The sequence below is a fragment of the Schistocerca piceifrons genome, chromosome X, assembly GCF_021461385.2.
Source record: "Schistocerca piceifrons isolate TAMUIC-IGC-003096 chromosome X, iqSchPice1.1, whole genome shotgun sequence".
Lineage (NCBI taxonomy): Eukaryota > Metazoa > Arthropoda > Insecta > Orthoptera > Acrididae > Schistocerca > Schistocerca piceifrons.
In genome coordinates, this window is record NC_060149.1 from 648,427,224 (window position 1) to 648,442,572 (window position 15,349).

General features: G+C 39.8%; 1 protein-coding gene across 1 annotated transcript in view; it reads right to left on the reverse strand.

Annotated features, from left to right (window-relative positions):
- LOC124721152 (5'-AMP-activated protein kinase catalytic subunit alpha-2) overlaps positions 1–15,349 on the reverse strand; it is a 172,656-nt gene that overhangs the window by 42,089 nt on the left and 115,218 nt on the right. The window contains exon 11 of the mRNA XM_047245972.1: positions 1,443–1,638. Coding sequence (XP_047101928.1) covers positions 1,443–1,638 — 196 coding nt within the window. The remainder of the gene's footprint in view (positions 1–1,442; positions 1,639–15,349) is intronic.

A 15,349-nucleotide genomic window follows, 5' to 3' on the forward strand; every position in this document is an offset into this window, starting at 1 on the left:
GCAGACAGGTTCTGGCAGGGAAGCTTTCAGGGAAGCTTTCCTCCCCACCACCCTCAACACTTTTTGTCAGTTTCAATGAGGCTACAGAAAGGTGGTAGAATTATTTGCACCAGTTCTTGCTGCACTGTCAGGTAAGGTGTATCATTGATCCAGTTGATAAGGCTGCCTTGTTATTGTGCAGTAGCATGGGTTTATAAGAAATCATTCATAATTTTAAGATCTCTGCTCACCCTGAGAAACATGTCTTTGATGAACTTGATAACTTCCATATGCAGAATTTTGGTCATCAAACCTATGTGGTTGTGGCACAGTTATAGTTTAACCAGCACCACAAGTGGCCCTAGCAGTCTTATACAGCTTGGATTGTTGATCTTCAAGGACACCTGTGCAAGTGTCATTTCGAGTGTCCCCTGTGTGTTACCTCATACGCAGACTCACTGATTATGGATGTGATCACCCCATTAACCCTGCCCCAGAGTAGGGCATTGGCTTTATCCGACACTTCTTTAGCTGAAGTTTCTGAGATTGCTGAATCACATGAACCTACAGCAGTGGCAAGGGATGTTCTTTCCAACAACATGGGGTCAGTTGCAGCACTGATCTGGTGGAAGGCTCTCAACTGCACCTGTATGCATGACCACTGCTGCCCCCTCCACACCTTTCACCATCCTATCTTCAACCATTGACTGGAGCACCACTGGGGATTGCTCCCACGACTGCCAACATGGAGTCCATACTCCCATTTGCCAGTGGCTGAGTCCCTGTCAATAATGGCAGACCAACCATCACCCTAGCCTCTGCCTGCAATCCTCGGCCCTTCCAGAGGAGCTAGCTGCACCAGTGTTGCCCCCTTCTGTGGTTGATACACTGCAGCGAAATCTCTCACCCTTGCCAGTGTTGTGACAGTGGTCGCAGCAGAAGCCAGGCCAATTTCAGCCTTACGTGGCTCTTTCATCGGGGAGGAAGCACAATGATAGAGAACAGTCACAGTTAGCAGTTCCTACGCTGATTTCATGCTCCGTCTTCCGAATGCTAGTGACAATAATTCACATTGATCGAGTTTGCTTTTATCCCTGTGCTTTGTCTCCATGTGGTGTTCTGACACTCTGCTCCCCCAAAGATTGAGTTGCATGTCATGTTTCATTCCCTCTTCTGGGATTCAGTTCCTGGCTTGTTGTCGAGCCACCATCAACTCATACAGTTTACATGGTCGTGCCTTGTATGGATATTAGAATTAAAAGTCACCTTGGCTGGAAGCTTTGCAGGCATGTTTGTATATTTGTGAATCAACCATAATTCACTTTCACAGCTTCAGCAATACATTAGGTAGACCGTTTCAATGGGACCACAGAAATAAATCTCTGACGCTAATAAACGGACCCTAAAAGCAGCAATGAATAAATTTAAGATAAAAACTATCAAAAGTAAAGGCATAAAATTACCTGGTTTTGGTTCTTCTCCTGATGATAAGATCATGCTTTCACTATCTTCACTAGCTTCACTGCTAAGGCTTTTGAAGTCCAAAAGATAACTTTTATAATCAACTTGATATAGTTGCAGTGACATCTTAACATATTTTCCAGTTAGTTCATTCTTGTGTCGAACACGTACGTGGTAAGGATTAATAACTTTCCAATCCTGGAACAATAAATTCAATTCATTTCATTTCAACTCACAGATTGCAGTAAATATTGTAGTTACTGCCAGTAGTAACAGGTTGATGAAGGAATCGTGGTCAATTCCAGACTGCAATAAAAACCAATAACAAAACCAACAGTAAGAGTTCTTATAAAAGTATGGCTATCCTTTCACATAAAACTGGAACAAGACTGTACAGAACTAGAGTAGTATGATCAGCCACACAAAAGAAGAGACATGGAAAGGGAAAGAATAATATGTTCATCTTAATATACTTCTGTGTGTGTGTGTGTGTGTGTGTGTGTGTGTGTGTGTGTGAGAGAGAGAGAGAGAGAGAGAGAGAGAGAGAGAGAGAGAGAGAGAGAGTGTGTGTGTGTGCATGTGTGTGCCTGCCAAGGCAAAAACAAATGGCTGATGCATGAAATAAATGTATAAAATTGGTTTAAACACCACTCTGCTTCACTATGCATAGTCCTATTGGAGGTGATATGCCCTTCCACTTCCTTTGAGATTTGAACTGACTTAGCCACCCAATTATAGGGGGACCAACAGTTTAATGTAGACTCTAAACCATGGAGCAACTCAGCGTTTTTCAGATTAACAAACACTGCCAGAGGTAAAGAAGTGATAATTAACAGATAATAATCACCAGACTGATGAGGGCTGGACCCCAGCCCTTTGGATTCAGAGTCTGACACTTAACCACTGAGTCAAGATATGTTTCCAAAATAACATTTTTTATGCTATAAAATGGGATTGCATAAACCTGCACATAACAGGTCTGTAAGAGCTCAAAATAGCATACCAAACTAAACAGACGTTATGCCAAGTAGTACTGGGGCATGCAAGTATTCTTATGATTGTAGAGTATGCCCTGTACAATTCACAAACAACTTAGAAGCAACAGTGTGGTGCACTGTCTTGCTGTACATGATCCGCCAGTAGGCCTCTAGGGGCCTATTAGGAGCAACGGAGTTAAGTTTTCATACATATACGTAAAACAATAAATCAAAAATTAGCATGAGAACCATTTCATTGCAGAAATCATACTGAAATGCATCTGCAATTATAATAGAAATTTTGTGGCTGGACAACATGTATTACCTGTTTTTCAAAATCATCTTGCTGTTAGCCTATCCAAGCACACACCGTGGCCCAACACAAATACTCAGTATCACATTATGTTCTCTCCTACACACTATACACATGCAAGCAGAGGCTCTCTGGCCATGGAAGTAACTATACTGCAAGGAAATGCAGCCGGAGCATGGTGGCTGGTTTATTCAACCACGATGTATACATGCAACAGACATGAAACATAGAATCAGATTTTTGCAAGTAATATAATTTATTACAAGAACTATGTTGATATGCATTTGAAGTGACAATTTTTCTGTGCCTTTGCAGTGGTGTTATTCTCAAGATGGGAGATTCTCTGTATAAAAGTGTTTAACATGTGTACAACATCAAGTGAAACTGAGACTTGTGTTTGCCCAGCATTCATGCTTTTATACCATAATGGTATGTCATCTGCTTGTGAAAAGTAGAAAATTACCATTTCAAGTCCTGGTTTGGTATCCTGTCTTCATTCATCCCATTATATGGCCAAAACCACATCATCTATTTTTGTTGGATGTCATCACAGATATCTCTAACCATTTTCATCCTTTGTTGCATTTCATCATTTCTTATCTCATCCATCATAGTAATCTTGAGCTTCATGTTAAGTAATCCATCTCAGTGGCAATCACTTTATTCTTATTTATTTTGCTGACATAACCTGCTCGATACAAAACTACACCCTGGACTATAGTCTTATATGTTCTATTCTTCGTTGTTATTCTTATCTTTATGTTCCACAGAACAGAGTTAACTGCCCTTGTTACACCTCATTCTTTATTAAACCTACTCATGATTTCATCATTACATATGCCTTGTTTATTAAATAGTACCCCAAGATATTTTGCCTTTACCACACCTACAATTACTTTTCCATCGGCCTCCAAATTATTTACTTCCTTCATTCCAAAGTCCGTGTACTCACTGTTATAACTTCAAGTTGAACAAATATATTTCAAGGACGATGCAATACATGAAAGCCACAGATCAAGTAAACAGAGTAAGACGTGTGTCACTTTAACAGTCAAATCATAACTGAGTCCGAGTCTAGTGGCCGCTGGCTGGCTGGCCGCTTAGGTGGCTGCTGCTGCTGCATGGCTGGCAGACAGCGCCGCATGTAGAGGACGTGCGTAACTGCGTGGCGGCACTTTGAAAGATCGGCGAGTCACAACACTCACATTTCTTCATATTCATCTTGGGGGGAAGCTTTATTGTATTGCTCTTCAAACTTTCTTATCATATACCTCAGATCATCTTCACATTCAGCTAGTACAATTTTGCCATCTGCAAAATCCAGGCTAAATACCTTGCTGTCCTCTACTGTCACTCCTCTAACCTGACATTTTCTATGACAAGTCTGCAGGATTGCTCCTAGATACAGCTTAAAGAGGTTCAGTGACAGCCCACATCCCTGCTGCAGACTCTTACTAACCTTGAATTCTTCTGTCCAACTACTCCCTATCCTTATTGTTGCTGTGTTATTTTCATACAATTTCATAACAGTCTTGGCAATCCTTGAACCAACTTTTCTCTCTTTCAACTATTCCAACAGTTTATTTGTGGGAACATTATTGCTGTATCCTGCTACTAGAGCATGTGTGTGCGAGTGCGCCGAGCATAGTGTTGCCGTGTATCTGTACTTAAGTCAATCGCAAACTGTATCGGCACGGGCCAGCATGGTCTCTGCTGTGCTGTCTATTGGTAATTTGAGCCAATATATGCATAGAGTGCTGACTAATTCTCTGTATGTTCTTTTAGTTGGCACTGCTCACATCATTTGTCCTGTGCATCACTTATGTTATGTTATGATTCTTTTGTCTTGTTACATGTGGAGTCATGAGAGGTTTATTTCCATTATTGTTCAGAGCCCTATGTATAAAGCCACATTTGTGTTACATGGATCAGTTTCATGTATTACTTGGTTACTACAATTATCGTATGCTTTCTCTAGGTCAATTAATGCAACATGCATCTCCAGTCCATCCTTTGTGCATTTTTCACATATTAGTTTCACTGTGAAGGTGATGTCCATTACCGACCATCCTGCTCAAAATCCTGCTCGCTCTCCTTGCTGCTTGTGGCTACCAAATCTTTCAGTATCTTCCAATACAGTCTTCCAACAAAAGGGATCACTGCCAATCCCCCATAATCATTTCCATGACTTTGTGTCCCTTTCTTATGCATCTGTCTTTTGTAACATGTTTTACATTCCAATGGAACATTGTCTTCATTCAGCACACTTTTAGACAGCCACTTTAACATATCCAACAACTTTTGTGGATCAAACTTTGCCAGCTATGGATATATTGATCCATTCCTAGTGCCTTCTTCATCTTACAGCTCCTCACAGCCTGTTGAAGAAATTTTATATCAAAATGTCATAGCTCCTGCTGCATCTTCACCTCACATTTTCGGTGAAAATTCATGCCACTTTTCCTGGAATAAATCCTTAAAATACATTGTACACTGATCATGACTAATATTATTATGATGTAACTTGTCACTGGTTACCACTGCCATTGACTTGCTTGTTGTCCATGCCTAAGCATTAAGGCAAAATTACCCTCTCTACATATTATCATCTTTTCCTTCACACCTTGTTTTTCATTTTTAACATTGCTCTTTTTACTTCCCTATTTAGTGTCCTATATCTATCTCTACTTTCACTAATATTCACAGTCAGGAAAGTCAAATAAGGTTCTTTTTTTCTTTTCAATCATCTCTGCTATTTCCAAATCCCAACAAACTGGTTTCATCTTCTCTTGATATTCTCCAAGGCCTTCTTTCGTTGTTTCATCTATGGCCTTCTACATACGCTCATATTTCACTTCTACTGTTCTCTCTGCGCTCTCCAATTTTCTCAGTGTGCTATCAAGTTCTACTTTGCCGTCAGACAGACATTTTATATCACTGGGTAAGAGAACAAAAATTTTTGTTGCAGCATTGTGCACCCCTTTTTGTGCTAAAGACAACTTTAATATGGAGTACTGAATATCACTTTTCCATCTGGCATTGTAATTATGTACCTCTTGTTCCTTTTGAACTGTAGTGGATTATTTACAACAAATTTCACAAGGGAATAAATATACTGTGAAGCAGTAGTCAGAATGCCCAACTCCTTAAACAGATGTCTATGAGATGATCGTGGGTAAGCACCACGTATTATTCTTACAGCATGTTTTTACACAGTGAAGATTTTCTTTCTTAAAGATGAGTTACCCCAGAACATTATTCCATATGACATTATTGAATTAAAATAGGCAAAATATGTCAACTTACTGATTTGCCTCTCCCCAAGATTTGCAATGATTCTAAGCACAAATGTGGCTGAAATAAGTTGTTATAGTAGTTCCAAAACGTGTTTTTTTTCCAATTTAAATTCTCACCAATATAGACTCTTAAGAATTTTTAAATTTCCACCCTATTTATTATTTCCTCACAATGTGTTACACTTATCATTGGTATAGTACCTCTAGATGTGCAAAAATTAATATGTTGTCTTTCTAAAGTGAGGGTGAGACCACTTGCAGAAAACCAGTCAATGATACTTTTAAGATCTTTACCGTTTCTCCTGTTTCTGTACATATGCTTGGATTGATTATGATAGTAGTGTCATTTGCAAAAAGAACTAATTCTGCTTGTTGTCCACTAGAAGAAATGTCATTTACATATTCCCAGCCAGAATTATGTCTCCGGACGATATTGCTTGAATTACTCAGTACGGCTTTCTACATTCTTTTGGTTAGATATAACATCATCCATTGGTTGGTTATACCATCAATCCAATAAAATGTCAATTTATGTAGGAGAATACTGTGATTCAAACAGTCAAATGCCTTACTGAGGTCACAGAAAATACCAACTGGTGCTATTTTATTATTTAAGGCTTGTAAAATCTGGTTACTGAATGTGTAACTGGCATTCTCAGTAGAGCAACACTTCTGAAACCCAAACTGTGATTTGCTAAGGATACTATAGTTGCTAAGGTGAGATACTATTCTAGGATACACCATCTTTTCAAAAATTTTGGAGAATGATGTCAGCAGTGAAACAGGTCGGTAGTTATTGACATCTCTCTTATCTTAGAGAGGCGTTTAACGACGACATACTTCAGTCTCTCTGGGAAAATGCCCTGAGTTAGTGATGCATACATATTTCAGATAAGCCTGGGCTTATTACATGGGAACTCTACTGGAAAAACTATCAAAACCAGATGAGCTCTTATTTTTGAGAGAGTGTATAATTTTCTTGGTTTCAGAAGGAGAAGTCGGTCATATATTCATATAACTGAATTTTATGAAGGTTACATTTTCAACACACTGTTGTGATTTTGCTCTTGAACTGTTTATCCCTGTGCTTTCTACTATATTTAAGAAATGATTATCAAATGCATTTCCTACCAGTGACTCATCATTTATAGCCTTTCCATTAAGATCAACAGTGCTTTTGTCTTGTTATGTAGTGGGTTGTCCTGTCTCTCATTTCCCTACATTCCACTTAGCCTTGAGTCTGCTGTCGGAAGTACCAATTTCTGACATTATTTGCAGCTCCCTTGATTTTTTAATAACCTTTCTTCATAGTTTTGAGTAGTTTTTATAGTGTGCAACTACTGCAGGTTCCCTACTTGTTCTTGCCAAAAGATACATTTCCCTTTTCCTTTCACAAGATACTTTAATACCTATAGTGATCCATGGTTTTTTAGTTGGCTGTTTAGTATGCTTTCTGATTAGCTTATGCGGATAGCTATTTTCAAATAATAATATGAATTTATCAAACACACACACTTGCTATGAATGGGCAAACTCAGAAATATGATCCCAGTAACCTTTTATGCTGAATAAAGTTGTTGTTGTTGTTGTTGCTATTAAAACTTACAATATAGCTGCCCAACTGGGAAAGGGAACTAAGGCATAAACTAGCGCCTGGAATGTCATTATTGAGTAAATAGATTAGCCAGCCACCCTGCAGCATACTAAAATTTCCAGCCTAAAAACTTGGGTTGGAGTCCAGACATACACAAAATTGCACCAAATTCAACTTCTTGACAGTTGAAATATAGGACAAACCCTATTTAAATTTATACTATGCTCTCATAAAAATATAAAGCCCACTTCATTAAATGGTAATATGTATACTACAGAAAGTGCAAAGAGTCACATGTAAATGATGATTCGCACTGGACACCAATAGTGCTTCCAATTACATAATGGAAAATGGTGATGTCTACACACCAGATACAATGTGAACATCACATCATGCTTCACAGTCCAGTACTGAATGGAGAAAGTGAAGTGATTAAAAGAAACCAGTATTGCAAAACATTGGAATATAGTGTCAAATCAAGAAACTAGTAATGATTCTAGAGTTAAATGATAGCTAAAGCAAAATTTATATTGGATGTTACTGGTAAAGGTCATGTGGTAAATTCTACACACTGCTGGAAGCTGAATGCTAAAGCAGTTTTAATATGAAAAGCTTGCACCTATTTACATTTTCATTTATGTACAGGGTAGACTTTTTCTTTGCCCATGTATTGCAAAACCTAAAAGTTTTTCACAGTCATATATTGCCTCTTTTTTGGAAAAATACCGAGTCTTAATGCAACCTCTGTAATGTTTCATGACAACAAAGCAAGCAATAAAACAGAAACGAAGAAGACGCAAAAGTCCAGAATCCACTACTATAGCATGGAGGCACTCAGTGCATACCGATTAACTTCAGATGTTAACAGACAAACATCAAAATGGCTAAACTTTCTTCGAGAGAATCCTTGATAAGGTTCAATAAAATTAAATTTTGTCAGCAGTTAGTGTGAATGTTTCCACTTGAAATACACTGTGTTATGTAGTAAAGTGGTGTTCCATGATGTCATGTCCATTGTAAATAGACCTCAAGTGGGCATGTCCTATATAAAGCTGAGTGAGAAAGACCTCATACCATGTTTGTGACAAGGAGGAGGAACCCCATAGTTGGACAGTAGAATTCGAGTTCTGCAATTTGTTGCCCCTTGCATCAAGTCACTTTTCCTTACAATGGCACATGACAGTGAGTTTAGAACCTGCAGGCCAATATCAAATTCTTCAACTCTGTCATCCTTACAGGTCTCACTGGCTGCTATATCAGCTTGCTCATTTCCCTTTAACCACATGTGCTTCAATATCTAGTAGCATACAACCTCCTTCCACTGCTGTTATAGCAGAAAAATGGTGTACTATATATTTGGGATCATTTTCTCTGTGGAAACATTTGTGAAAAGGCCTGGAGAGCACTAACGGCATTGGAGCAGAAGAGAAACTTCTTCCTTAGGTCTCACCTCATCTGCTTTAGTGCTGTAACAATCATGTACAGTCAAGAAAATAAAAGTTTTTGCACTGTGCCTTCGAGGGGAACGACCACATAAAACAAACATAGGAAAAGCAGATGTGACACTCAGATTTATAGAAAGAATCTTTAGCAAATGTAACATGTCCACTAAGGAAGTGGCTTACAAGGTGCTCGTTTGACCATTTCTTGAGTACTGTTCATCAATCTGGGACCATTACCAGGTAGCACCGATAGAAGGGGGAGAGAGAGAAAGAGAGAGAAGATCCAATAAAGAGCAGCACACATGATCATTTATTCAGCGGGAGAGGAATACAGACTTGCTCAACAAACTCCAGTGGAGGACACTACAAGAGAGGCAGTGAGCATCACAGAGAGATTTACTATTGAAATTTCGAGGGACCACTTTCTGGGAAGAGTTGGACATCATATTATTGATTCCTCCCACAAATATCTGACAAAATGACCACAATCTTGAAAGTCTCTTCGGGTTTGCTGCCAGATCCTAAAATCAACTTGAATCAACATTTCGGTGATCTAACTGGTTGCCATCTTCAGGAGAATGCTGCTTCTGCTGATGAGTCCTGCTAAGAACTGATGCCAGGCTGCAAATCGACTTGCGCATTTGATGGCTGTTTTTAAGGAAAGTGGATACTCCGAGAAGCAGATTCATCGGGCTATGGAGTTTGGACCATCTCTGGAGGTGCATGAAGAGGAACATAGATCAGTACATTAAGAGTGTGTTCCGTCCACTTTCTAAGATTGGGGCACTACTCGGCTCTGTTAAAGATGATTTGGGGCTTAGGAAACCCAGTGTATACAAAATTCTGTGTCAGTGTGGGAAGGCTTACATTGGCCATTCGATTCGCACAGTTCATGACAGGTGTGTGGAACATCACCATCATACGAGGCTACAACAGCTGGAAAAATCAGCAGTAGCAGAATACTGCTTAAATGAGGGACACAGTATGAAATTTGATGAAACTGTGATAGTTGCCAACATTTCCAGTTTTTGGAACAGTGTCTATAAAGAGGTGATTGAAATTAGGTTGGCAAATAATTTAATCAACAGAGACAATGGGTTTCCTCTTAGCAAGACGTGGAATCCTATATCTCGCATCAAAACTGAACATTCTTCGGTGCGGCCCTGAGTGCGATATACTGTTGCCAGCAGTGTTCTACTAAGGGCGGCACCACCTCCCTGTCTTGGAGGGCAGCAACCATGATGGGTGGCGCATGCACCGTCTACTGAACGGTGGCCTATATAGGACATTGATATGCAGCCTGGCATCAGTTCTCAGTGGGACTCATCAGCTGAAGCAGCATTCTCCTGAAGATGGCGACCAGTTGGACTGCCAAAACATCGAGTCAAGTTGATTTTAGGATACGGCAGCAAACTCGAAGAGACTTTCAAGACTTATTACACCAGGAAAGCCTACTAGTCACAAAATGACCACAATGACAAAATTCTTGAATGGAAAAGGGAACGGATAATCAGTTAGTGGTACCAAAAGTACCCTCTGCTGCACACTGTCAGGTGGATTGTGCAATACTGATGTAGATGTGAATGGAAATGGCTAAGTCCCACATCAGGCACTCTCAGTGTGTAATCATGTCGCACACTGTTGCAACACTTTCTCCCCATTAATGCCCATGCTGGGCTATAGCTACACCAGCCACACAAGCAACTCTGTACACCAGCATGCCACAGACATTTTATGCGCTGAGTTAAGGCTCATTAGCTGTGCATGTGGGGACCAATGCCAGAGGCTCCCTCCATTGGCCCCCAGTGTGAGTCTGCAACACAGGTTGCAAGTGCCAACTCAAAACTAGTACCACCAATGCCGATGATATCTACGCTTTCCTATATTAGGACAATGCGAACCTTCAGGATCAGGCCATGCTGTGCCTTTAACTGTTAGCTACCTTGCAGCCCTCAAGATTTGGACACATTGTTATGCGATCGACTTTGTATTGCTCCCGGGTGTTGTTGTATGTTGTTATAAGTTGTACCATTCTGTGATGCATCAAATAAACAAATTCAAAAGCCAGTTTTCACTTGTACTGTGTGCAACAATATACTTTTTTTTAAATTATGCACTCAAATGCAAGTGTCAAGCTCAACATACTACTTTTGCCTTTTTATTTGGGAACACCAAAATTCACTACCATTCTCAATTCCAAAAATAATCAAGTCCAAATTAAGTTCTCAAGAGGAGAGCTTCGTCTGTGGATAAAACTATTCACAGAAGTAGCAGAGAGAACAGGAAAGCAGGTGCAGCAGAAAAAAAAAAGTCCTTAAGATGCAATCAGGGTATGAGACAATAAATGCTTAACTCATAAAATTTGGTCCTTAAGTAAACTTACAATTATGCTGGGAAGAATAAGTTCAACGATTTGACGTGATCGGTTTGAATAAGACATTCAAATTACATCAGAAAATGTTTATTATATCAGGTTGGATGTGTATAATGATATGAAAGAGATAAGCAGGTACAAAATTTGCACGACCTTCCAATTCACAGGATAAGCACTGAATACAGTTTCAAAGGAAACAAAACTCAATAATTTTGGTGATCTGTGAGTTTGCAAATAAAATGAGACAGCTAGGTTCTGACTAAAATAAGTGCTCAGTTCTGTTGGGAAGTATCAGAACTTAGTTCTCATAGTACCTGAGGTGTATGGCGGTTACAATAAGACATTATGGGGCTGGAGATTGTTGAACTTCAAGTTTTTTGAGTGTTTGAACTTGTAGGGCTTTAATATGTGAAGCTGAGTAACTATTGAAACAATATTCATATGATTATATTCTTCACAAAGTACCCTTTCATTTGATACAATGAATCGTCCTTCAAACCACGTAGCTTAACTAGCTTCAAACCACACAGCCTAACTATGAGGCTAACATTCTACTGCTTATGCCTAATATACAATACCATGGGTATCCTAATACTCTGCAATATCTCATATTAGCACACGCTATCTCATATTGGGGTAACCTCACCTTGCCACCCTGGGTAGCTGGATTCAGACCCATGTTTTTACCAAGTGGTTTGAAAATTTTGTGAACTTTGTGAAGCCATCTGGTAATGTTCCTGTTGTGCTACTACTTGATGGGCATTATATCACATTTGTATGACAAAGCCAACAGTCTTGCCGCAGTGCTGACAACAGTTCCCATCAGACAACCAAAGTGAAGTGCTGTCGAGCTGGGCTAGCACTTGGATGGGTGACCATCCGGTCTGCCGAGCACTGTTGGTAAGCGGGGTGCACTCAACCCTTGTGAGGCAAACTAACCCTCGTGGGGCAAACTGAGGAGCTACCTGATTGAGAATTAGTGGCTCCAGTCTCAGAAACTGGCATACGGCCAGGAGAGCAGTGTGCTGACCACATGCCCCTCCACATCTGCATCCGCATCCAGTGACGCCTGTGGGCTGAGGATGACATGGCAGCTGGTCGGTACCATTGGGCGTTCATGGCCTGTTTGGGAAGAGTTAAGTTAAGTTAAGTTATGACAGACAAAACAAGAGAAAACCATGTCCACATCATCTGCTTAGAACCACATTCCCAGCATAAAATGCAGCCCCTTGTGTGAAATTTATGGGACCATTTAAAACACCTTATCCCAAGAAATAGAAACCTGATGGGAAAATAATTCATTTCAAGTAGTAGCCTTATATTTTATTACAAGGTTATTTGGAGTGGTCTACTTGAGAGTAGTAACAATGGGAAATGTTATAAACAGACTCTGAAAACTGAGACTCTTCCCATGTAATGGGCATGTACTTAGAGACAATGACTTTGCAATACATCAGAAGTTTGACACACGAGATGTAAACAGAGTATATGTGGGCCCAAATGGTATATGGCCAGCTCTCAAAATCAGCAAGGCACATCAAGAGCCACCTCTGCTCTAGCAGACTCAGCATGTTCTGAATCTGTTAAGTAACTAATGTTGTTCCCATACCGGGAACATTTGAAACAATTCAAAGATAACAAAAGCTGTGGCAGAATCAAAGAGAACAGAAGCTAAAGTTTTTATACTTGAAAGAGAGCAAGAGAAAAAACACAGGAAACATAATCTTCCAATTGTTCTGAGTCATACAAATTTAACTGAGGACAATGCTATCCTTCTGCTCCTGAAGAATGTTAATGTGAAAAAGAACTTTTGTATGCCCTTAATGCACCTATTTACCAAAATAAATGCTAAAAATGTTGGAGGTGTGGTAAGGAAGAGAATACTATTATGTTATAAGTTAAAATGTTCTTGTATTGGTTGATATTATGTAGAAGAAGGTGTAATTAGATGAATGACGAACACTAACTTCACTTAACGAAGGTTTACTCAGCACTTGCACATACAAGAGTGCGGAGTGAACTGCCTCCGGCCAGAACACACATGGTATATATACAGTTACAGAACATTCCAGTACGATGATTCTTAACATTTGTGGATACTTCTAAAATGTACTCGAACGGAATATAGAAATTAAAATTTTACAGTCCAGGGGAGTTTTGAACTCATGACCCTCCATGCAACAGTCTAGTATCATAACCACTACCCCCGATGACTGTACTACTCAGCTTCTTCTGCGACAATATTAAGCGTTTTCTCTGACTGTATCTTATTACGACAACTTTTCAATTCAAACTGACCTTTTTCCCAAATTTAATTGTATTAGTTGTTTAGTAGTACAAATTCAGTAAATAAAATCTTAAGTACAATGATTTCATGTAGATTTCAGATTAACATACAGCTATATCAATTGTTGTAATATAAAGTGGAGTACTGGAAGCAAGCGAACTTTCACATCAGGGATGAGACTAGTATGAGGTCGACCCACCACTGGCATTACCTGTAATACCGGCCTCACCTGAAGAAGTATGGAGGTGGTCAGCCTCTGTAAATACACTGATAGTAAGAAATATCGCAACACCAAAAAATAATTAACATAGAGCAATGAAATTTTAGGAATATATTTGTTTAGATAACATATTTAACTGATTAACATTGTGAGACCACAGATTAATGTAAGCGTGAGATAAGCCATTGCAAATGTGAAATGCTGGTACATTAATAACAGGTGTAATCACCAGAATGTTGAATGCAATAATGCAAATGTGTATGAATTGTGTTGTTTAGGTGTTGGATGTCACTTTGTGGGATGAAGGTCCATGCCTGTTGCACTTGGTTGGTCAATATTGGGATGATTAATGCTGTTCGTGGATGACGTTAGAATTGTCATTCAATGATGTCCCATATATGCTCAATTGGAGACAGATCTGGGGTCGAGCAGGCCAAGTCAACATATCAACACTCCGTAGAGCATGTTGGGTTACAACAGAGGTATATGCATGAGTGTTATCCTATTGGAAAAAAACCACTGGAATGCTGTTCATGAATGGCAGCACAACAGGTTTAATCGGCAGATGGACATACAAATTTGCAATCAGGGCACATGGGATAACCATGAGTGTGCTCCTGCTGTCATACAAAATCGCACCCCACACCATAACTCCAGGTCTATGTCCAGTGTGTTTAGCACGCAGACAGGTTGGTTGCAAGCCCTCAACTGACCTCCTCCTAACCAACACACAGCCATTACTGGCACGGACACAGAACCATCTTTAATCAGGAAACACAACAGACCCCACTCTGCCCCCCCCCCCCCTCCCAAATGAGCTTTCGCTTGACAGCACTGAACTTGCAAATGGTGGTGGTTTGGGTTCAGTGGAACGCATGCTACAAGGCTTCTGGCTTGGAGTTGTCCTTGAAGTAACCAATTTGTAGCAGTTCGTTGTGTCATTGTGGTGCCAACTGCTACAGATGGAGTACAATGCACCAGAGACATACACCAAACACGTTGGTCTTACCTCTTGGTAGTGCCTCATAGCCATCCGGAGCCCCATCTTCTTGCGACCATACATTCTCATGACCACCGCTGCCAGCAATTATGTACAGTGGCTACATTCCTGCCAAGTCTTTTTTAAGTATCACAGATGGAACAAACAGTTTCTCGTAGCCCTATTACATGACTTCATTCAAAGTCAGTGAGGTGTTGATAATGGCGTGTTTGTCGTTCTAAAGGCATTCATGACTAACATAAACTCACCATTTCTAAGCTCAAAGGTAACTCATGCTCATGATCATTACTGCGTGTATTTAAAATAAAACTGATTTGGATCCTCATAATGGCACTATTAGTGCTAGTCTTATGTGACTGGTGTGAAATATGAATAGAGAACACCCTTCACATATAGAAACAAGCCC